Here is a 23,639-nt window from a genome sequence, read left to right as displayed (position 1 = left end):
ACCCCGGGGGGAGGGACACTGCCCAGCCCCATATATGGATATGAGGGTGGGGGGCGAGCCCACAGGCATAGATGCGCCCACGCACCCCGTGAGCGTAGAGCCGGGCAGGAGGGGACGGCCGCCTGTCGCTACGACGTGTTCCCGATAATGACAATTGTCCGAGGAGGCTCTCTCGGGAATGTGCCCCAGGTGAGGTTTGCAGACGTGAATTTGTATAGAGAGATGTGACGGAGGCCCAGGCAAGGGACAGGCTGGGAGGGACTTTTCAGGTGCGGCCAGGACTCTGCCTTCAGGGTGTGTGTGCGTGTGCGCGTGCAGGATGGGTGTGCCCGTGTGTGCACGTCTCGGCCGGCGTGCTTTCACGGGCTACTGGATACAAAGATCGACTCTAATAAATCGGGGTGTTTTTCAAAGTAGACTAAAAGGCAGGAGAAATAGCATCAGAATAACCTTCAGGATCTGCCACACGCACATCCAGGACACCCGGACATGTGCCCCCGCCCCGCCTTCCTGGCGACACTCGAGTTAGGTACCTGCAACCTGTTCTGATGGAAATCACTTTACGAGCACGTGCAATTATTATTAATATTATTTGTTGTCTTTTTAGGGCCACACCCGCGGCATATGGAGGTTCCCAGGCTAAGGGTCCATTTGGAGCTGCAGCCGCTGGCCTACACCACAGCCACAGCCACAGCCATGCAGGATCCGAGCCGCGTCTGTGACCTACGCCACAGCTCACGGCAACGCCAGATCCTTCGCCCACCGAGCGAGGCCAGGGATCGAACCTGCAACCTCACGGTTCCTAGTCGGATTTGTTTCCGCTGCGCCACGACGGGACCTCCAGCTCACGGGATTTTAAAGTGGTCTGAAGGGCATGTTGCCTTTAGTCCCCGGTTCCTTGTTCTGATTATTTATTTGTTTTCTGTACTCGGCAGGTTCCCGATCAGCTGCCCGGAGGGAGGCTCTCTAATGCTCAGAACCTGGTTACGGGGGCCCTTCAACAGCTTTGCTCTCTCGGAAGTGGTTTATTGATTTGCTGCCATTAAACAGCCAATGCTGATGAACGGGTATCACCGAATCGGATGCCCAATGCTTGTCTTCACTCATGCTTTTCTTTTTGCATTGCCACTATCTTCCTAGCGTTCATTCCACCAGTTCAATAAATACACTTTAAAACAAGCCAGCCCCGCAGGTGCCTCGCCGACTAGCGTGTGAACCAAAGACTCGATGTTTGTAAGGGGTCAGCTTCAAGACGGCACTGCCAGCACACAGACACGTGCAGGGACTCATCTCCGACTCCGGGCCTGAGTTTCTTGGCCGCATCTAACCAGAGTAGTCGCCAAAGGAAACCCGGGTTTTCTTGCTCCGTATCCGCGAAATACACACGCCAGGCTCCTGCACCACTGAAGACGCATGAGCACGTTCCCGGGCTTCTAAGACGCCCGTTTCCCACTCACATCTGAACACCTCTGAGCCAGAACAGCCCTGCCCTGCATATGCGAGCAAACGTCATGCCCCCTCCCTGCGCCCCCCCCCCCAACAAAACACAAAGTATCTGCAAGAGGCACGCAGAAGAGAGAGGCTGCGCCTTAGGGCACGCGCCCCCCTGGACACGGGAACCTGCCGAGGAACCGCCCTCCCTCCCTGTGCGTCCACACCCTGAGCGCGGCCCCTGCGGGTGGGCGGGCGGGCTGCGGGTTTTACCTGCGGAAATCCAGGAGGGACCTCGCGGAGGAAGGCACTCCCTGGTCGTGCCAGCTCAGGAAGTGGAACTGGGTCACGGTGCGCGTCTCGCTGGTCTGCAGGTTCTTCAGGTAGAAGCTCCGCACGAGGAAGTCCTCGCACCAGATGTGCTCAGAGACCAGATTCACCTGGGCGGGGAGACAGCGGCCGCGGCGGGAACAGGGGTCGGCGGGGGACCGGCTGGGCCGGCGCCGGCCCCTCTGCGGAGCGGGATGCAGCGGCGGAGGGGGTGGGGACCACGGGGCACGGAGGGCACGTGGCGGGAGGCCCTCCGACCACCCCGCCCGCCTTCAGGGGGGTGAGTGCAGAGACCCCTTTGGGCGGGTGTTTTATGTCACCTGGGGGCCGAACAGTCCAACCAGGTGACAACAAACGTGTTCGAACCCGAGCGACTCCCGTTGGGGTCTTTTTTCAGCCATGTAAACCTTCAAGAAAATCCCCAGGGAAAACAGATACTTTTGAGCAGAAGCCCCCCTGGGGGTTCCACTCCCCCGGGAATTGCATCAGAGAGGCAGCGCCTGCCTCAGAAAGGACACCCAAAGGGGCCCTGAGCCGGGAAAGCCCAGGCAGGGCCCCAAGGCCACGGCCGACTCAGGGTCAGCCTCCCTGGTCTCACGTGGTCCTGCTGTGGCACTTGGGCGCTGCGACTCATTTTCATGCACGACAGGCCCCAGAGCACACCCTGGCACCCCTTGGATGGCTCACGTTTATTTCATTCCGTCTCAATGGGCAAGAGTCAGGCCAGAGAAATGAACGTGTCAGCAGGTGACCCCAGATAAGAAGGCCAACCCTGCGGACAGGCCCCAGGGGCGGTGGGAGCTGGGGTACAGGCAGGTAGCGAAGAGCCAGGGTCATCAGGGCCTTCGTCCTGAAACTGGACCCATGAGAGCCCCGTTATCCAGAACCAGGCTCACGAGACCACCCAGGGAGCTCATGTTGGGGGTCCCTTCTGTCCGAATTTGGATGCAGAACATGTGAAACATGAAAACCGTTTCTCCCAGAGTGCCCCGTGGCACAGGGTCTGCAGGGGGCCGGGGGTCTGCCGACCACGGGTCTGGGGGACCCTTGCTAAGGGGACCCACAGCACAGTGCAGCTCGAAGGGGCAGCGGCCGCACCTGCTCTGGCCTCAAGCCCATGACCCACGGTCCCTGAGCCCACAGCCCCAGAGCCCACACCGGTCATGGCCCACAGCCCCCCAAAGCCACGGCCCCCAAGCCCGCGGCCCCCAGGGGGCGCCTCAGGGACGTACCTCATAGACGTGGTAGAGGTTGGCGCCTTCATCCGGCCAGTAGTGGTAGCACTGCCCGACACCGTTCTCGGAGAGGGAGGTCAGCATGACAACGACGGCGCAGCCACTCTCCCACACCATCTGCAGGCAGAGGCTGGCATCAGCGGCTGAGCCCTCCCCGCAGGGCAGTCAGTGCCCCGGACCCACGCCGTTCACAGGACCTCACTTCAGGTCCGTTAGACCAGCGACTCTGCAGCTGCTGTGGCTTCCCCGAGGGCCTCCCAAGCCGACCTGATCACGCATCACAGCCCCGTCCCGGCCCAGCCCCGGGGGGCAAAGCAGCAGCCAGACCCACGCTCACACACGCGCAATGGCAGGCACAAAAGCCCTCAAACCCAGGTGCTTGCAAAAAAGCCCCAGCTCTGGAGCTGTGAACCTGTGGGTGAGGACGCAGGGCACAACAGCTCCCACCACAGCCTCCGTGGGGCCACAGAGAGGCGTGTGCAAGAGGAGTTGGCGGGGGGGGGGGGCTGCTTTGCCCGGGCTGGTGACACCAGCTTCACGGAGGTCTCGGCAGCGACTGCATTGAGACCTTCATTGTGCAGCCAAGAGAGCTTCCGTTTCTTTAAAATACGGATTGACCAATCCCACGGCCATCGTGGTCCTTAAAAGAGGCACAAATCTCAAACACAGAAGGCTTTCTTGTCCTGTTGTTAGAAAAGTCCCCCTTTAAATTAGATTCTGGAAATCAGACACAGGCCTTGCGGTGTATATGCCCCGGCAATACGAAGAGTCAATATTCTGAAGGCCCCTCACTGTGTACCATTCACAGGGGAACTTAATGGGACTTGCTAATGTGATTACAGAAAAGCCCACGCTCATCTGAATTATGCTCAGACCCACGTCCCTTCCTCCTCTGCGCAAATCCAAGAATTCAAAGCGTGAGGCTTTCTGAGTTTTCCAGGCTTGCAGACCTGCCCCCAGTCAGTCCCTCCAACACCAAGCAGCTCAGTGGGCCTTGGAACAGTGGAGACCTCACAGAAGCCAGCACGAAAGGGAGAAGCACCGATTCCGTGAGTGTCAGAAAACCCAATGATCTAGACCACGAGGGACCCGCTGAGCTCCGCCTGTGACCCCGGGCAGGGTTGTAAGAAGCCCCTCACCCAGAGAGGGGCCGTCCTTCCGGGTCCCTGAAGGTTTGGTTAAGACTGAAGCCAAATGAGGGGGTTTCCGTCATGGCGCGGTGGTTAACGAATCCAACTAGGAACCATGAGGTTGCGGGTTCGATCCCTGGCCTTGCTCAGTGGGTTAAGGATCTGGCGTTGCTGTGAGCTGGGGTGTAGGTCTCAGACACGGCTCGGATCCCGCGTTGCTGTGGCTCTGGCGTAGGCTGGTGGCTATGGCTCTGATTGAACCCCTAGCCTGGGAACCTGCATATGCTGCGGGAAGTGGCCCTAGAAGAGGCAAAAAGAAAAAAAAAAAAGAAGACTGAAGCCAAATGAAATGTCATTTAAAAAACACCCCCCCCCCCCAGTTCCTATTTCTTTTCAGGTCACAGTGAAAGCAGAGAGAGAAACCACTAGAATCAAACACATCACAGCCCACGCGGGCACCAACAACACGCCCTGCCTGCGGCCGCCTGCACCTGCCCTGTCCACCTCCCGCCGTGGTGCCCACCAGCGGGACTTCGGAACCCACCGAGAAGGCCAACGTGGGCCTTGGTGGGAACAGAGGGTCGCGTCAAATCCCAGGTATGTGGGTTCCGCCTCCGAGCGGGGGAGTCACACTTGCTGTCTTCCTGGGCTTGGGTTCTGCAGGGTGCTGCCCACCCGGAGGCTGGATCTGCGCCCCAAACCTGTGAGAAACCCGAGTCTCCCGCCTCGAGGCCGTAAGGAACGACCCGGAGCCCACCTAAGCTTGCGGTTGGCATTCACGCAGGCGACCTGCTGGATTCAAGAGCAGGCAGGTGAACATCGGAAAGGGCCGTTGCCAGCGCTCTGCGTTCAGCCGAGCGTCAGAGGACACAGCGTTCATGGGCATCTGCTGGTTCAGTGGGCACATCCCCGGAGCCCCTGGCAAGGCTCAGGAGGTCAGAGGTCATGGCAGGGGGGGGGGGCCTGGCCGTAATGTCCTTCGTTGGTGCAAAGTGGGTTACTTTTCCTCAACAGGAAGCAGAAGCTGCTGCCCCGGATCAAAACCAAGCTGTCCACACACAAGCCTCGGTGGGTCCCGAGGAGACCAAGGGATGTGAAATACATACCTGGGCTGTCACGTGATCCAACCGAGTAGGTTTCCTGACTGTTGGTGAAAAGTCCCGAGCTGCTCTTTGCTATGCTTGGGTTTTGTCCCCAGAAAAGACAGGCTGAGGTCATCAGCATGGCATCCAGGCGTGTGGCCTCCGCTGGACACAGGCTCGGCAGATGCCGTGGAGAGAGCAAGGCTCTGCTCCGCTCGGTAGGCCTAGGCCGACAGAGGATGGGGGACATGCCCTGGGGGCCGAGGGCCGAGCCTGGGGAGGTGTTGCCAGGGGCGTCGGGACCCCTGAAGGCTGCAGGGACCCTCCCATCAGAGCTTCGGCGGTGGGGGGGGGGTGGCCCCGTGGCTCCTGGATCCCAACCCCTGGCCTCTTGAGCCGGGAGGGGACGCCCTTCTGCTGGTTTAAATCGCCGGCATGTGGTCCCCTGACCTGATGGGAGGCGAGCAGGCTCACGGACGCAGGGCTCGTGTCCACCGCAAGCCGTCCACGGGGGGTGGGAAGGAGCAGCGTGAAATTTCACACATTAAGCCAATTAGAGCAGATGGAAAGAAGCCACAGCATCGCCTGGTTGGAAGTCTTCTCTGAGGACGAGTGTTTCGCCAACAAAGCTCCCCTGAAGCCCCCGCCGAGGCCTGATTCGAGGGGAGATGATCCCCCCCGAACAGGTGAGCGGCCGGCATCTTCTCGCCCAGCACCGTGTCCCTCCAGGCTGGACGCCTCCTGCCTTTCCCTGGGTCCCCCGGGACCTAGGTTTCCACCAGGGACCCCCTGGGTCTGCGTCGGCCGGTCTTTCTTCTCCCGGACCCTGCCTGTCTGCGCGCCCCTTCCCCCACCCACACATCCAGCGCAGTGACTTATTACAGCTGATGCTGAGTTGAAACCAATGCATATTTTTAAAAGAGATCTTTTGACTATTTCTGTAGAGGGAGACCTCAAAGGAAATCCTATCAAAGGCTTGCCAGGCAGAAATCCTCCCAGGACCTGCTTCCTGCACACAAGAGCGGATCTTCGACCCTGTTTGCATGCTCGCTGCAGCTGCTGCCGCAGGATCCCCAGATCGGGCCTCGCAGCCCCACCACCCTGACACGCGCTCCGCTGCCAACTTCTTTTCGTAGCTTGAAGAGAGATGAGCTTAGGCCCGCCTTGAAGATGCAATTTTAACACGATAAGGAGTCGATTAAAAAAAGAGAGAGAGGAGTTCCTGTCGTGGCACAGTGGTTAAGGAATCCGACTAGGAACCATGAGGTTGCGGGTTCGGTCCCTGCCCTTGCTCAGTGGGTTAACGATCCGGCGTTGCTGTGAGCTGTGGTGTAGGTGGCAGACGCGGCTCGGATCCCACGTTGCTGTGGCTCTGGTGTAGGCTGGTGGCTACAGCTCCGATTGGACCCCTAGCCTGGGAACCTCCATATGCCACGGGAGTGGCCCAAGAAATAGCAAAAAGACAAAAAACAAACAAACAAACAAACAAACAAACAAAACTAATTGAAAAAAAAGAGAGAGAGAGAGCGGGAGCTAAGAGCGCTTGTGTTTTCTGTTAATCTGATGTGGCGGAGGCTCTGCCACAAAGAAGAGCAGCGCCTGGAACCCCTTCTGCAGAGCAGGCCCCAAGCCCCGCGCCCGCCCGGCGCTCATCTCAAGAGACGCCCCACCACGTCGTCCCGGCCTTGGTCGGTTGCAGCCACACGGTCACAGGCTGGGTGTCGGACCATAAACGCTGGGCCGGAGGGCTGACCACACGCACGAGAAGGTCCTGAGAAATCTTCACCACCGCTCCACGCATGACTCTTCACACGCCCACCGGATTTGTGTCTCAGGAAACAAAGCTGCCAGCGTGGGCTTCCTTTCGAGACCAAACCCAGCGGGAATGGTGGCAAAGCTGAGAGCAAGCGCCGACCCCCAGGAAGGGCAGAGAGGGCAGGAGTGGGTCTTCCAGCTGGAGGATCGGACCGGAGCCCAAGCCAGTCGTGATGGCAGATAAACACCCTCGGCCGCCCCTAAAATGTGTTGCCACTCAGGCAAGAAGGAGAAAACCCCTCTATGAGAACGTCTTGCCATTTCACTCGCATCAAATTCTATTGCAAAGAGAGAACCGCTTCCTTGTTTGTGGAGCAGATGCGACATGGCTGGTGGGTGTCACGCAGGCATCCCGCAGCGAGGCCACTCACAGACCAAGCTGCTTTTACACCGAGCGGTGCGCATTAACTCCGGAGGTGTTCACGGCAGGTACGTGACTGCAGGGACATCACTGGGCCCACGACTATTGTCACTTAGAATCACAGCCCCTGGCCTGGGGTCACGCTTCAAATTTAATACGCACGCCGGCTTCTTGGATGGAAAGGGCCTCCACGCAGGCTGCCGTCTTTCTGTTCAAATCGGGACTCGATGTAAATGCATCTGATCCTCTTGTGAATTAAGAGAAGGATGAGGAGGAGGAGAAAGAGAGAAAAAAGGGAAGGAAGGAAGGAGAGAAAAGGAAGAAAAGAAAGAGGGAAAGAAAGAAAGCAAGGAGTTCCCGTCGTGGCGCAGTGGTTCACGAATCTGACCGGGAACCATGAGGTTTCGGGTTGGATCCCTGGCCTCGCTCCGTGGGTTAAGGATCCGGCGTTGCCGTGGGCTGTGGTGTAGGTCGCAGACGCGGCTTGGGTCCTGTGTTGCTGTGGCTGTGGTGTAGACCAGCAGCTGTAGCTCCGATTGGACCCCTAGCCTGGGAGCCTCCCACTGCCGTGGGTGTGGCCCTAGAAAAGACAAAAAGAACAACAACAACAAAAAAAAAGTCCTGGCAAGTCTCGAGCCACAGTTAAAGGACTTCTGAACTCATGGAAACCAAACACCAGGTTTCTCCAGCAATTCTCCCCCCTCGGTTCTCGTGTTCCCCTGAAATTGGTCAAATGATGTGCTTTAAAATTGACCAGCCCACCAGTTAACGGGGTTCCTCAGTAAACCTCTCCTTCCGCACCCTCCCGACTCTGCAGAGTCAGTAGCACCTGCAAAGACGCCCTTCCTGAGGGTAGGTGGCCCAGGCCCGCACGGGGTCGGCAGCAGGAGGGAACAGGAGAAAGCCACAGACCCAGGGCCCAGCGGACGTCCTGCTCCAGGTCCTGCCTCTTAGGGAACCAGACATCACGAGCCCTGATTTGACACGGTCTCCTGATGGGGAGGGGACCATGTGACCAGGTGGCCTGCAGATGGGGGGCCCTGGGATGGCACCGGGTTCCTGTCTGGGATGGTCACCTCGGGTGCTCCGGGCTCGGCTCGGGGGCTTGGATGACACTGGCCGCAGAGTGGTCACCTGTCTGCTGACCTGCCCAGAGGTGGGAGCCATGGAGACAGGGCTGCCACCTTCCAGCTCCCTGTCTGCGGGTCCCCACGCGGCAGCTGCAGGGTCGCCGCGCTGTGCACAGCTCACTCCTGACACTCCTGACCTCGCTCCCGAGGGTCTGCCTAACCCGCCCCCCACAGTCAGGCCCTGGAAGGAGAGACTGCTACCGTCTTGGGGGCTCCCAGGGCACCTCACTCGGGCGTCCTTGCCCATCATGAGAACGAGGGCTCAGGGGTGCGACAGGATTAAAACGCCTTATTGGTGTTCCGGTCGTGGTGCGGCGCCAAAAGAATCTGACTAGTATCCACGAAGACGCAGGTTCGGTCCCTGGCCTCGCTCTGTGGGTTAAGGATCCGGTGTTGCCGTGAGCTGTGGTGTAGGTCGCAGACACGGCTCAGATCCTGTGTTGCTGTGGCTGCGGTGTAGGCCGGCGGCTACAGCTCCAATTTGACCCCGACCCTGGGACCCTCCATAGGCCACGTGCGTGGCCCTAAAAAGACAAGAACGAAACAATCAAGCCCATTGCTTTTGGAAAAGAGCAAGTGCACTTGCTCCTGCGGAGACTTCAGAGCGGATGTGCCTTCCCAGAAAGCGGGAGATGGAAATCGACAGGGGGCATTTTTTTTCTTGGTAAAGTGTTAATAGCAGCAGTTAAGTGTCAACACTACCTGTGCACCAGCTGAATTCCTGCTGACCTGAGCAGACCTGTGCCCCTCTGCCTCGGGGTCTGTGTCCCAGTCCCCAGCCTCCCATTCTGTCTGAAAGTTACCAAAAAGTTTGTCACGCAGGGCGGGCAAGGCTAGAGGTTCCCACGTGTCCTGGCTGCGCCCTCCCCCCCCCCAGGAGCAGGAAAGGTGACCTGTCCAGCCCTGCAGTGTCCCATCCCTGAGCTTGCGCATCGCTCAGCTGGGACGCTCAGGAGGCACCAGCGCGGGTGTGTGAGTCCAGCAGCCACTCCCGGCAGGTGCACTGGCCTCCCCACCCTGTGGGAAACTGTGGCCGCAGAGAAGCCTCCATCCGGCTCCAGCCCTGGGTGCACCCACGTGTGCGCGCGCACACACACACACACACACACACACACATGCACACAGACACATGCACGCACGGCCGACGTAGCTCTGTGCCTGGAGAGGCGGCATCAATCCCCTTGACCCTCCTCGTCTCAGCAGGGTGGCCGCTCTGAGCTGAGTGTGGACACCCCGCCTGCCCCCCTCCCTGTCCAGGTCAAGGTGTACTCAGCAGGGGGACACCTGGGGGCCGAGGTGGGGTTTGGAGAGTCCTTGTGAGTCTCTGGGTCTCGTCTCTCAGAGATGGCGAGTTTCTCTTGTTCTAGAGAAATTCTAGAATTTCTATTCTACACGTCTCATGGAAACGCCCAGCTTTAGGTGCAGCTCAGGGGCCTGAGCACCTTTGCCCGTGGGGCAACCATCACGCCACCACCTCCAGAACTTTCTTGGCTCCCCCACCACACCTCTGCCTCCCCACTCCGGCCCTCCCGGCCCTCCCAGGGCCCCCACCGTCCACCTGCCGTCTTTGTGGGACCTCGTCGGGGGCCCGCAGCTCCTGGCAGCTCCACCCAGCTCGTGGGGACCGTGAGTGAGGTCCCCACACCTCGAGCGCCTGCCCAGGGCGCAGGATACAGTAAGTGCTCACTAACTGTCACCTCCCTCCCGCTCTGCCCTCCCGCGCTCACCGGGAGCAGACCGCCGTCCTCAAGGCCGAACCCACCCCCACGGGAAGGCCATCCAGCTGGAGTATTTGCTCTTGGAGTAAAATACCATGAAAGCACATCACGGCATTTGGAGGAAGAATTCGAATTAGACGGTGAACGGTGCTGTGTGTTCCCGCAGGGCCCGGAGGGGAGGGGGTCAGGAGCGAGGGGCCTGGCGGGAGCCCCTGCGTGTGGTGGTGACCGAGCCAATGACCTTGGGCTTCTCGGCGCCTCCTGTCCCCTCTGCCCGCCCGAGGCCTCTCTCCAGCCTCCTGTGACTGCCACTTGTCCTGTTGCAACATTCCCTACATCTGCAGCTCAGCATCCGCCTCGCTTTTAGCCGCGGCACGGGGTGGGCTAATGTCCTCCAGATCCACCCACCTGTGGCCTGTGACGGGATCTTACTTGGGACGCTGTGCCTCCAGCTCCCAGCCGGGCTCCTCTGTGCCGAGGACGGGCCCCCAGGGCTCACGCCGCCCCCTCGCCGGGGCCCTCCTCACGGAACGGGCACACAGAAGATACCCCTGGGAGCTCCTCCGGGTGGGTGGGGGCTTCGGGCTCTCGAACCCTCGTGCAAGGAAGATGCCTCCACATTTTCTGCAACACGTGCCGAGCTCCTGGGTCAGACTTAAAGGCCACGAGCCCAGACGATGGGTGAGACGTGAGCTCTTACTGAGAGGTTCCTCCTCGGCTCGCCGTCTTTGCCAAAAAACACCCTACGTTTCCCATCAGGTTTCTTAAAGGAACGCACACTTCAGCGAGGTTTTGAAAGGCTCTGTCTTCTGCACGAAGCCTAAATGCAGGCATAGTTCCTCCACGGGCCTTCTGTGGGGCCAGAGGGAGTGGGAAACCTCGACTTGGGTTTTTTTTTTTTTTGGTCTTTTTAGGGCTGCACCTGCAGCATATGGAGGTTCCCAAGCTAGGTGTCGAATGGGAGCTGCAGCTACCAGCCTACACCACAGCCACAGGATCCCAGGATCCAAGCCACATCTGTGACCTACACCATAGCTCATGGTAACACTGGATCCTTAACCCACTGAGCGAGGCCGGCGGGGATCGAACCTGCAACCTCATGGATACTAATCAGATTCGTTTTTGCTGTGCCATGTCGGGAACTCCCTGGACTTGAGTTTTTTTTAAGAATGTCCAGCCCGGGACTTTCGGGCACTCACTAAGGATCCGTGCTTGCTGGAGGGCCGCTCCTGCAATACAGGATTCAGAGGCCGACCTGCGCAGCGTGGCCGTGAAGAAGCCACTCTCAGACGAGGAAGAGGCCTCCGAGCCAAGGGCCACACCTCTGAACTGTGTCCCACCTGCAACTGGATCCTGGAGGGCAGGGGTGTGGCGACCACGGTGTCTCGGTCAAGGGCATTTGGTGGAGACAAGCAGGCAGGTCCTTGCTACAGGGTCTCTCCGAGGCGGGCGTGTTATGTGCCCAGCATCCCGGGAGAGGCACCTGCTGGCCACAACCCTCCTTGGGCAGAGTATCTGCCACCCGCTGAAGGACGTCTGATCAACGCCGACTGAGGGGTGTCTAAGTTGTCTGCACTGCATGGCCCCTTGGCGTTCGCCCTCGTGTCCCCTCACTGTTTGTCCTCGCGTCCCCTCGGCGTTTGCCCTCGCGTCCCCTCACTGTTTGTCCTCGCGTCCCCTCGGCGTTTGTCCTCGCGTCCCCTCGGCGTTTGTCCTCGCGTCCCCTCGGCGTTCGCCCTCGCGTCCCCGTAGCCTTTTTCTCCGGGTGTGATACGTGAGATTCTTCCCTCCCGTCTCAAGGACACGGGCCCCGACAGCAGATGCCGCCCCACGGCAGAACATCTCATGGGCTGGACGTGCTGACAGAATGAGCCGCCCCATGGCTGCAGCCACGCGTGATGCAGTGAGAATCGCAGTCCCCCTGTGCACCAGCCACGCGAAGGCGGCGGCCTGTGACCCTCTCGCCTCCTGGGTCACGAAGCTGATGGGTCTGGGCACAGAGCCTGGCAGCGAGGGTTTGACGGTTACGACGCCAGGTGACACCGTGCCCACAGGAAGCCGCGACTCTTGGCAAGAGCAGCTCTGCCCACATGATGTGACGGCCGAGACCCGAGGCTGGAGGAGGTGAAACCTCGCCTACAACGCCCAGGTTGAGGGCGCACTTGGTGACGGGCGAAGGCCGTGAGCGCGGAGGCTGTCGCGAGCGAAGACGTGTCTCGGTCCCTCACCTGGTGCGCAGCTCAGGGTGCCCTGCTTGTCGCATGCTAGGAGCTGGGCAGCCGAGGTGACTGGGCAGGGCCTATGCTGCCACGGGATTCCCACGCCACTCTGCGGGCAGCGCCAGGCCCGGGGCTCCGGGGGGCATCGGGAAGACCCTGGGCCGGCCGAGCTCAAGTGGGGGGACCCATGCATCCTCCACCGGCCCCAGGCCATGATGACAGGGCTGCGGCCCACTCCTTTCTCCAACGGCGACAAGCCTGAGAGAGCAGGGCCACCCTGCTGCGTCGGGATCTTGTCTCCTGCTGGGGCTCGTGGGGCGCATAAGCTCACCGACGTGGGCTTGTCTGGCCATGACAATGGGCACGTTGGAATCTGCTGTGCTATGAGGCAAGAAGCACGCTCAGCAAAGCCTGGGCCCCTTCCTCCCTTTCAGAGGAGACACAGAGACCACTCTCCAGGGCTGGCAGCAAAGTTGGGAAGGGACCTTGAGCCCCCAGGCGACACAGACCAGGGAACCTGGTCCGTCTGTGCTGCAGGAACGGCTGGGTCAGAGGAGGGCGTCGCCAGGGACCCGAAGGCCCAGCTCTGGAGGCCACTCACCACTCGGCCCCGTCACCTGCCTTGGGAACCATCTCAGCCTCAACTGGGCTGTCCTCGAGGGCTCTCTGTGCCTGTTCTGGGGACACCGAGGTGCCCAACACGCAGCAGGCGTGTGTGCCATTGCTGAGCGATACTGTGTTCTCCTCGCACCCCTGCCCACGGCGGGCGATGGAGAGGGCAAGGGGTCTGGAGAGGGCAGACCCGTGTTCCTCCCTGGCTCCCTCCCACTGGCCAGTGTGACGTGAGTTCTCCAGGTCCCAGCTTGGTCTGGGTGTCCAGGATTTTGCTGGATGAAGAGACCAGCCTGGCTCTTAAAAGACATTCTTACGGAGACTCCACAGAGAGAGCGACGACAATCAGACCCCCATTCTTACCTTCGTGTCTTTATAGTTCATGAAATGAAATCATAAAGCAGCTAAAAAGTATGGTTTCAAGCATTCAATCTTTCAAAGAGAAGTTTTCATACTCAAGTTCTGGGAAACAAAGATTGATGATAAAAAATATTAGGAGTTCCCGTCATGGCTCAGTGGTTAACGAATCCGACTAGGAACCATGAGGTAGTGGGTTCTACCCCTGCCCTTGCTCCGTGGGTTAAGGATCTGGCATTGCCGTGAGCTGCGGTGTAAGTCGCAGACGCGGCTTGGATCTGGCGTGGCTGTGGCTTTGGCCTCGGCCAGTGGCTGCAGCTCCGATTGGACCCCTAGCCTGGGAACCTCCATATGCTGTGAGTGCTGCCCTAGAAAAGAAAGAAAGACGACAAAATAAATAAATAAATAAATAAAGGGCTCATATAAATTCTGAAATCAAGTGACATCTGATGAACTCCTGTAAACAAATTCGCCTTGGTTTAAATGAATCCAGAGGTTATGCAAGATCCATGTGATAAGATCCTATTTTCAGAACAAAATTGAATTTAAAAAGATTCACCTGCCAGAAGTCAGCCACGGTCGCCGGCAGGGGTCCCTGGGTGGCAATGTACGCGGGCTTCCTGGGGTCGTGGTCCATCTGCGGAACCAGACACAGGCGAAAGGTTAGCTGCAAACTGCCTGGGAGCCTGGAGGCCGGGCGTTGGCTGGGGGCTGGGGGCACGCGGGTCCCGCGCCTGCCCCTCCCGAGGCCCCTCCTGACCCAAGCCGGCCTGGATCTTAGGCGGCGCCTGGAGCTGGTGATGGGGGCTGGAACGGGGGAGACGGCGCGGCATCAGAAGCAAGGGAGGGCAGCCCCCTGGAGACTGGGTCCTTCCTGGGTCCCCAGCCACTCTTTAGACCCCAGGGTTTGATCCAAGACTGAAAATTCTCTGCGTGTAAAGGTCGCAGTCACACATGAGTCCATGGTGACACGTGAGGCCACCAGCTCTCAGTCCCAGGTCACCTTAAAGCCTCGCCCCACACTTGGGTCTGAGAAGGGCTGGCATGAGGCGCATGCCCTTGAACACGGGTCCGGCGACCTTGGCAATGCCCGTGAACGCTGCGGGTGGGAAGATGCCCTCCTTACAACCTCGGGCACCATGGAAGTGGGAAAGGGCTAAAGGAACAGAGGGAAGTCACTCTGACAGAAGAGCGACGGGCCGCTGGAGGGGGAGGGGAGCGGGAAAAGTCACTTTTTGTGCATCTAATGTAGTGATTTGTAATTAAAACCAGCAATTCACAGCAACCCACACAATACAGGTAAAACTACGTTACTCTCACTGAAAGCCCCAATTAAAATGCTTCAGGGGGAGTTCCCATCGTGGCGCAGTGGTTCATGAATCCGACTAGGAACCATGAGGTTGTGGGTTCGATCCCTGGCCTTGCTCAGTGGGTGAAGGATCCGGCATTGCCGTGAGCTGTGGTGTAGGTCGCAGACGCGGCTTGGATCTGGTGTTGTTGTGGCTGTGGTGTAGGCCAGTAGCTACAGTTCCGACTGGACCCCTAGCCTGGGAAACTCCACATGCTGCAAGAGCGGCCCTAAAAAAGAAAAAAAAAATGTTTCAGGGGAAAAATGCTTAGCAGAAATAAGGAGTTTTGATGGTCAAAATACGCATGTGCCGGAGGCGACAGCCGCTGACGAGACCCGTGTCTTCCCTGAGAGCAGTTCTGCCTGAAAAGTAAGACCCATCTCCTTTTCCCATGTGCTTTTTTGGCTCCAAAGCAATTTATTTTTATTTTTAAATTTTTCTGCCAAAGCACTTCGGAGAGCAACACATCTTCAATCTTCACTGCGTTTAGCAGAGCACACGCGTTGCTTTCACCGCGAGAAACACGGGATTGAAAGTGGACATCGGAACCAGGTTTCTGGAGCAGCCCTGTCGTGAGAGGTCCATGGCATCGTCCCCTGCCCCGCCCGAGATGGAGACTGGAGGACCGGGGTGGGGCAGGGGCACTCGCGGCCACCCCCCCCCCGGCTGTGTCACATGACTGCCACCTGGAAGGCACCTGATCCCAGAGGGGTGACCGTGCCGCCCGGTGAACGGCAGCTCAGCCGACAATCACCATCCCGTCATCCTGAGCTCGTGGTGCAGAGCAGTCGAGGGTTCTGGGCAGACGCCCTCTGCGCCTGCAGTGAGGATGAGGCTCGCAGGGATCAGCCAGCTTTGGGCATCTTCCGCTGAATGAAGGCGAAGCACACACTGAGCTCAATAAACACAAGGCTTATTGCACCTATGGTTTCCAGAGCAGGAGAAGCGTAATTAGAATCGAGTCAATTTCTATGAGCGCTGGCTGCCCAGTCTGAGATGCTGGCCCTCCGTATTCCTGGTGGGGACAGGCCTCAGCTCCCGTGCTGTCTCTGCAGAATCTCCTGTTCTTGGGAGTTCCCGTCGTGGTGCAGTGGTTAACGAATCCGACTGGGAACCGTGAGGTTGCGTGTTCGATCCCTGGCCTCGCTCCATGGGTTAAGGATCTGGCGTTACCATGAGCTGTGGTGTAGGTTGCAGACGCGGCTCGGATCCCACGTTGCTGTGGCTCTGGCGTAGGCTGGCAGCTAAAGCTCTGATTGGACCCCTAGCCTAGGAACCTCCATATGCCGCGGGAGCTGCCCTAGAAAAGACAAAAAAAAAAAAAAGAAAAGAAAAGAAAAGAATCTTCTGTTCTTCCAGGTGTGTCCCGATGTGTTTGTGTGACTTATGATCGCCAACACGAGCTCCAGGAAGTGGACGAAGTGTCCCTGGCCTCGGTCTCAGGGTCTGTGCGACGGGCTGGGTGGGACCTGGGAGGTGGGATGTGGTCTCTCCAGGTCCTTCAGCCCTGGGGTTTTCAGAAGAAGTAAACCCCAAAGTTTGTGCAGAATCGACTGTCCACGTGCAGACTGGTGGACTACGGGGCCCGCAGGTGTAACCCTACGAATTTCTAAATGCACAGTTGAAAACAACTAGTGATTCAGTGCAGGCTGTGGAATGACACTTATGAACTAATATGAGTGACTAGTTCTAATGTGCATTAAAAAGGTAGCACTATTTCCCCCACGGTGCAAAGCAAACTCCTCTTGAGAAGCAAGCCTCCAGCATGTGTAGACTGGGGTGTCCTGCTCCGAAGCTTTGAAGAGGGGCTGGCGGGGCTGCTGCTGGGGTGCAGGCTGGCGCAGGGCAGGTTCTGCCCCAGAGTCTCAGGAAGGTCTGGGCTCGGCTCCGGGGAGGGGCCTCGGGGTCCCACGTCCTACCTGCCGTCTCCCACGAGGTTATCTTCCTGGCTGCCTATCTGCCCGACTTACGCCCACTTCTCCCACCATTTAAAGCAAACCCCACAGATGTTTTCTTAAAAGCCATGAGAATAAATAGCAAGCCTCAGTTTTCAAATCACTTTTCCAGATACCAAGTCTAATGTGGGAGTTTGCTGGGGAGCCACAGCTTTAGTCATCGACAAGAGAGAGGAGAGGCTGGCTTATGCACTTCCATTATTTCCGTATTTTATTTGAAGAAAAGTCTTGGCTATACACCAGAACTGTACACACAGAGGTGTCTGCTTGTAAGTATTTTCTGAAAACCAAGGAGCCGGCACCCACACTTGATGCCTCATGCTGTGTGGGGCGCCTGTGCAGCCATCCTTCTCCAAAGGGTCCGTGTGCACCTCCGTGATCTTGTCATTTTTTATTATTATCATTTTTTGTTTGTCTTTTCTAGGGCTGCACCCACGGCATATGGAGGTTCTCAGGCTAGTGGTCAAAACAGAGCTGTAGCCGCCGGCCTACACCAGAGCCACGGCAACACGGAATCTGAGCTGCATCTGCGGCCTATACCACAGCTCACGGCAATGCCGGATCCTTAACCCGCGAGCGAGGCCAGGGATCGAACCCGCCACCTCATGGTTCCTAGTCGGATTCATGAACCACTGCACCACGACGGGAACTCCCTCCGGGACCTTGTTAAATGCGCTCTGAGCTAAACAATTTCCTCCGCTTAACAGACAGAGGAGGGAAGGGTCAGTTCACTCTCCAGTACTGCTGGGACTCAGACTCACTCCTGGGGATGGAGCACCTGTGCCCTTTGAGCAAAGGGCCAGGCTCGTGCCACCCTAGGTACGGCAGAGCTGCTGTTGCGTGGCGGGCGGGTCTGTGCCACAGACACCCCACGCAGGTCACTCTGTGACTCCCACGGCCTCTGGTTTCAAAGCAGAGACCTCGCGAGATTTCCTTCCGGATGCGTCAGCTTGCACCTGCTGGACTAATTCTCAGGGTTTCATCCGGCGCGGCCAGGGGCCTCTTGGGCTCTGACCGCAAGCATCTCAATCCACTCCGTCACGAAGCCCTTTATCACTGGACCTTCAGATATTTCGGGAAGAAGAGGTACGAGGATTTCTTCCCGTTCATGCTTATAACCCAAATGTGCACGAAAAAGAATTGTGGTGCGAAATAAAGGGAAGACGTAAGAGACACCGTGAGGTCGCATCTCCCTCGGGGCCCCACCTTCTGACCCAAGTCCCTGCCCCTCGGGCCCGGGAGGCCAGTCTGCGTTTCCACCAAGAGGCGAGCCCGGGAGGGAGCTGCTGGCGGGTGGTCTCCACGGAGATGCAGTTTCGCGCCAGCATCCTTGTCCTCACCGGGCCCTGATTTTAGCCCCAAAGAGCTCCGACGTCAGAGAGCTGGAACGAGGGAGAGCCGGGGACCCCGTGGCCCAGGAGTCCCGTCTTTGAGGCCTGAAACCATTGCTTTCTTTCTCATTGTGTCCAAAGAAGGAGCCCTGAGCTGCCACCACCACGGCCTCAGGGAGGGACCACGTCCAGGCAGCTACCGTCCCAACTCACACAGGGGTGACCATAAACCAGTGTGGCTGTGGCTTGGTTTCCTGAATAGAACCGATGGAAAAATACACACATGCCATGTGTGTTTAGGAGAAAGACTGATTCCATGGCTCCAGTGGGGCCTCTGAACACGGAGGAGCCAGAGTTTGAGGTCTACTCTGCTGGAAGGAAAGGACTTACTCCTTAAAATCACCACAGAAACAAAGGCCTGGGCTCAGGCAGTGTAGACGAAGTGCCTCCTGTGGAATCCACTCTCACAGCGAGTGCTCTGCTGGTGGGATGTGAAGCCGACCCGGGCGCCCTGTAGACAGCAGGTGCTCGGAAATCAGTGAGACTGCGACCACGGGCTCAGCACTGTGCCCAGAGGGTCACTGTCCTGTCCACGTCACCGCCGAGGAACGGCAGGGGCTGGCCGCACAGAGCACTCTCACAAATCCAGAGGTGACCCCGTCCGCGCGGCCACCCTCACTGCATCAGAATCAGGGATGCGCTGCATCCCGCATGCCTGTGTTTGACTGAAGCAAAATTTGAGAATTTGGTGAGATGTCCTGAAATGCCCTGAAGACTGACACCGGGGAACACGTTCTAAGGCGGCTGCTGGCCAGCCTCCCGCATACACCCGAGACCACTCCCAGCCACTCTGCCACCGGTCCGCATGCCATCGGCCAGATGCTTTGAATGCTCGGGCAGGTCCAGGGCGTGGCGCCCACTGGCAGTCACTCCAGCACAAGGTCCAACATCCCAGCCTCCCCTCCTGGCCCTGCCCTGGGGGCTCCAGACTCTCCCCTGCGCCCACCCCACTCCTGGTGCAGACACAAAGCTGGGAGGGAGCAGCAGGCGTGGCTGGAACTCTCTGGAAGCCTGCAGGCCAAGGGGCATCCGGGGACAGGACTCTCCCGTCCTCTGATACCTGCTGCCCAGGGAGGCACAGACTCTGCCCGCAGGGAAAACTTGAGGAAACTACCTGCAGTCCATCGGCCTCACGCCGTCCAGCCTCTCAACCAGCGCCAGGCTGGCTGGTTTTCCTGTTCCTGGGACAGGAATCAGGTGGCCTAGGAACCTTCCACACGGCCAAGCACGGATGTCCCCTGCGAGTCACAAGCCCCTGGAGTAACTTGTCAGGGCGCTGTGGCTGGGCCCCCAGGATGACCAGGCCCAGTGCCCCAGCCTTGTCCCCTTAGCCTCAGACACAGCCCAGCCTGGGGACCAGGGCTGTTGGCAGCAGGCAGGGGACAGGGCACCCCCTGACCTGGCGGGGACCCGGAACCTGCTGGGGGCTAGTCACCAGGTGGAAGCTAGTTACCTGGTAGAGACTAGTTACCTGGTGGACACTAGTTACTCGGTGGAGACTGGTTTAGTTGCCTGGTAGAGTCTGGCTACCAGGTAGAGGCTAGTTACCTGGTAGTACGAGTTACCTGATGGAGACTGGTTACCCACGCCAGGCGGCCCGCTCCCCCCCCCCACCCCCAGAGCTCTGACAGGTGATGGGGCCCCAGCCGCACAGTCCCCGGGAAAGCCAGGTACTCACGATGGGGCTGGCGTTGATGTAGTCAGAACTGCTGTGGCTGTTGTCCGAATTCAGCCGGATCCTGGAGTGGTCGTCTGCAAGTCCAAGGGCAAAGCGTTAACCCGTGTGCCGGGTCCTCACCGCCCCCACTTCTGCTGAGACCTTTCAATGCATGCTTCCCCCCCACCCCCAAAGGGTCCTTCAGGCCAAGAGGCAGAGCATCAGGAGTGGGGGATCTCAGCAGAGAGGAGCCGCTCTGACACCTTCTGCTGCAGGGACAGCCTTCTGGGGGCACACACAGAGCCCACTCCTGCCGAGAAAACAAAGACGGCCTGGCTGCCGCCCGGAGGCCAGGGTTTTCACGGCTGCGAGCGCATCCCCCCCCCGGTCCGCATCGCCCCATTTCTCGCTCCAGCCCCCAGAGCGGCTCGGGGGCTTTGCGGGGCTCCGTGCTTCTTCTGTTTCTCTGGGAGAGTCTACTTATCTATTTTGGTAAACGGCTCTGGGGCCTGGGAAACAGCTTCCACACCTGGCTGAACAGGCGGGCACCGTCTGCTAGAGAGACCGGACACCACGGGTTTTCCTGCGGGTCGATGGTGGCTTTTCCCGGTAGAGACAAGGCAGGTAAGAGGCGTCTACACGTGGACAGGTTCACCCAGCTACGTGTGACCTGAGCACAGGGTACGTGGACGTGGACCTGGGCCCTGGGGGGGGGTGCCCTGTGGGTGTTTACGATGCCAGCTGTGAAGCATCCATCCCACGAAGGTGCAACTGGTTCGAGAGCTCCTGGACTCGGGGGTTTGGGTCCTGCACAGATTTACTCTTGAGAGACTGAAAACTGGCCGGGGCGGGAAGCTGCATTCAAAGGCTGACATCCCGACACGCTACAAACACTAACCCTAAAAGAAGTTCAAGAGGCTCAGCTTCTTGGGGAGGGGGCGCCTGGACACATCACAGCCAGAGACGGTGGGGGTGGGGACGCTGGGATGTGGGACCCTTTCCTAAGAGGGACGGTGGCTGCTGCAGCCACACAAAAACCTGGATGAGCTGAGCAGGGGCTCCTGCTGCTCCCAGAGGGTTCCAGAGGGTCTCCCGGGAGCCCCCCCATTACGAGGACTTTAACACACCAACCTCAGGCACTGGTGACAGCAGCAGTGGGGGCTCTCCCACTGTCCGAGAGCCGTTACCTGGAGCAGGGCCTCTGTGGTCGGGAGGGAGGGGACCAGGGTGCCAAGGGGGGTGGGTGGGCAACCCTGCTTGGAGCAGAACAACCCCCCTGGCCAAGTGAATAGGCACAGACTGGGGGGCTGGGGGACCCTCCGCCTCCACCAGGCCCTGAGAGCAGCTGGGCTTAGTGCATAAGGGCTATCAGGATTTTCTAGTTGGAAGCTCAGGTTGGGAGGCTCCGTGAGCTCAGCCCTCCACGGGTTCCTGTTCTGAGCGCCGGAGCCTAAGCGTGGCTGTGAGGACGACTCAACATGTCCACGCATCCCCAAGGGCGTCCTTCCCACCACGCCGCCGAGTCCCGACGAGGGCTTTCTAACAGAGTTCTTCTAGGTCCCCAGCATGTATTTGATTTTGCAGCAACACGTTGATTTTTAAATTAACAGTAGACTTGTTTTTAAAATTTTGTTCGTTTTTTTTTTTTTTTTTTCCCTCTTTACAGCCGTACCTGCAGCGTATGGAATTCACAGGCTGGGGTCAAACTGGAGTTGCAGCTGTGGGCTTACGCCACAGCCACAGCAATGCCAGATCTGAGCTGTGTCTGCGACCTACACCGCAGCTCATGCCCGCACCAGATCCTTAACTCACGGTGCAAAGCCAGGGATCAAACCTGCGTCCTCATGGATGCTAGTCGGGTTCTTAACCCACTGAGCCACAACAGAAGCTCTTTGTTTTGCTTTTAGTGGGACCACCCTGATCCTTCCTCTGGAACACCCAGGGCCATCCTGGAAGGGCTGGCATCCAGGGGAGGGAAGGTCCATGGAGCAGGGACAGTCTGCTGGACGTTGCGCTTGGCTGGGCGAGTCTCAGTTATTTCGTGGCTCAGATGTCCTGTCCCTCCCTTTTAAAGAGGTGATCTGAGCATGGCCGCCTGTACTCTTGGTGACGCGAACAGCAGACAGAGCGCCTGGCAGAATGATGGGCTTTACCCCAGGTCAACAACTGGGGTGGGGGAAGCCAGCGCGGGTCCCTGCCCAAAGCCCAGTCCCACGCGCCACCGGCTGAATGTTAATCCTTCGTCCTCCTGGTGCAAACACGCACGCCCTTCTTGGAAGCAACGTCAGCACGACCCCAACCACAGAGCACGGATTTTCAGAGCCGAGGCACTGATGTTTCCGTGAAGTGGGTGTCCTCTACGACCCTGGTCTTAGACGCCACTCAGAAGCCAGGCAACGAGACATCCAGGCAGCGTCTCGCTGCTCTGCTTCTGGCTCTATAACTGCGTCATGCTCCTCTAAGATCCATGATCAAAAACTGTATCAAGGCCGGAAGGAGAAAAACACCTTAAGAAGAAACCTGGAGTTCCCACTGTGGCGCAGTGGGTCAAGACTATGACTGCCGTGGCTCAGGTCGCCATGGAGGTGCGGGTTCGGTCCCTGGCCTGGTGCAGTGGGTTGAAGGACCCAGCATTGCTGCAGCTGCAGCCGGGATGCAGTTTCAGCCTCCGGCCTGAGCACTTCCATACACTGCTGTGCAGCCATTAAACAAAGGAAAAGGAAGGAACTTGGTGACGTAGCTGCATGTGCCCCGGACGTGAGCCCCGAGGCATCACTGCGTCCGCCCCAGGGTTCCATCCCCATCCTTCCCGCCCGGACGCAGCTGGGCGTCATCTTCCTTCTTCCTGGAACTCGGGACCACGGACAGAAGCGGGGGGATAAAACGTAGGTCCCCAAAGATCAAATAACTGATTTGGCAAAGGCCACAGAGCCAAGGGCCCAGGCTGGACCCGGCCCTGCCACCAGCTAGCCAGGGAGCACTTGGGTGGGTGAGTCAACATTTTCTTTTCTTTTTTTAAATTTAAAAAATTTTTTGAGTCTTTGCTAGGGCCGCACCCGTGGCATATGGAGGTTCCCAGGCTGGGGGCTGAATCGGAGCTGCAGCTGCTGGCCTACACCAGAGCCACAGCAACCCCAGATCCGAGCCGCGTCTGTGACCTGCACCACAGCTCATGGCAACGCCGGATCCCCAACCCATTGAGCAAGGGCAGGGATCAAACCCGCAACCTCATGGTTCCTAGCCGGATTTGTCAACCATTGAGCCACGACGGGAACTCCTGATTCAACATTTTCAATGGTCAGCTCATCCCCCAGAACGTGGGCTACTGGCCCTCCGTCACAGGGCTGCAGGGATGCGTGCTGGCGGCAAGGGTTTAAGGACCATCTCAGGATCACAGATGGACGAGGGCTGATTACCAGTCGGCTGAACTGGCAACACTGATGCGTGGTGTACACCGAGTGGTCGGCAAACGCAGAATGAGTTTCCCAAACGCGAACAGAAGGGACACTTCCGGCATGTCTTCCTGGTCACAATGAGGTCCTTTGGCAGACACTGCAGCTTCCCCAGGAGGGGACTCCTTCTGGCATGTGCCACCAGCCAGAGCCCTCCCGTGCTCCACCAGCACCCACCCTGGGAAGGGGTGGTGTGTCCTCCTCTGCTGCGACCTCACCCGACGACACGGGTCTCCAAGGCCGGGGTTCTCCCTGGCGCCCTGGTGACGTCACCTCTTGCCTGACTGTGTGGATTCCCTTCTCATCACCAGTAGATGAGCCCACGCGTGCTGCTGATGGCAACACGAACTGGGCATCTGCAGAAGCTGCCACCTGACACTGGACTGGAGGGGCAACTTCTTCATCTGCGGGTCCG

At 58.8% G+C, this 23,639-nt stretch overlaps 1 protein-coding gene across 1 annotated transcript in view; it reads right to left on the bottom strand.

The window, feature by feature from the left end:
- PTPRN2 (protein tyrosine phosphatase receptor type N2) overlaps positions 1 to 23,639 on the bottom strand; it is a 711,364-nt gene that overhangs the window by 28,271 nt on the left and 659,454 nt on the right. The window contains exons 16-19 of the mRNA XM_047763645.1: positions 19,794 to 19,867; positions 13,980 to 14,057; positions 2,994 to 3,113; positions 1,705 to 1,871 (exon numbers count right to left, since the gene is read on the bottom strand). Of these exons, the coding sequence (XP_047619601.1) occupies positions 1,705 to 1,871; positions 2,994 to 3,113; positions 13,980 to 14,057; positions 19,794 to 19,867 (439 nt within the window). The remainder of the gene's footprint in view (positions 1 to 1,704; positions 1,872 to 2,993; positions 3,114 to 13,979; positions 14,058 to 19,793; positions 19,868 to 23,639) is intronic.

The sequence above is a fragment of the Phacochoerus africanus genome, chromosome 16 (assembly GCF_016906955.1).
Source record: "Phacochoerus africanus isolate WHEZ1 chromosome 16, ROS_Pafr_v1, whole genome shotgun sequence".
Classification (NCBI taxonomy): Eukaryota; Metazoa; Chordata; class Mammalia; order Artiodactyla; family Suidae; genus Phacochoerus; species Phacochoerus africanus.
The sequence above is the reverse complement of the archived record's forward strand: the minus strand, read 5'-3'. Positions and strand labels throughout refer to the sequence as shown.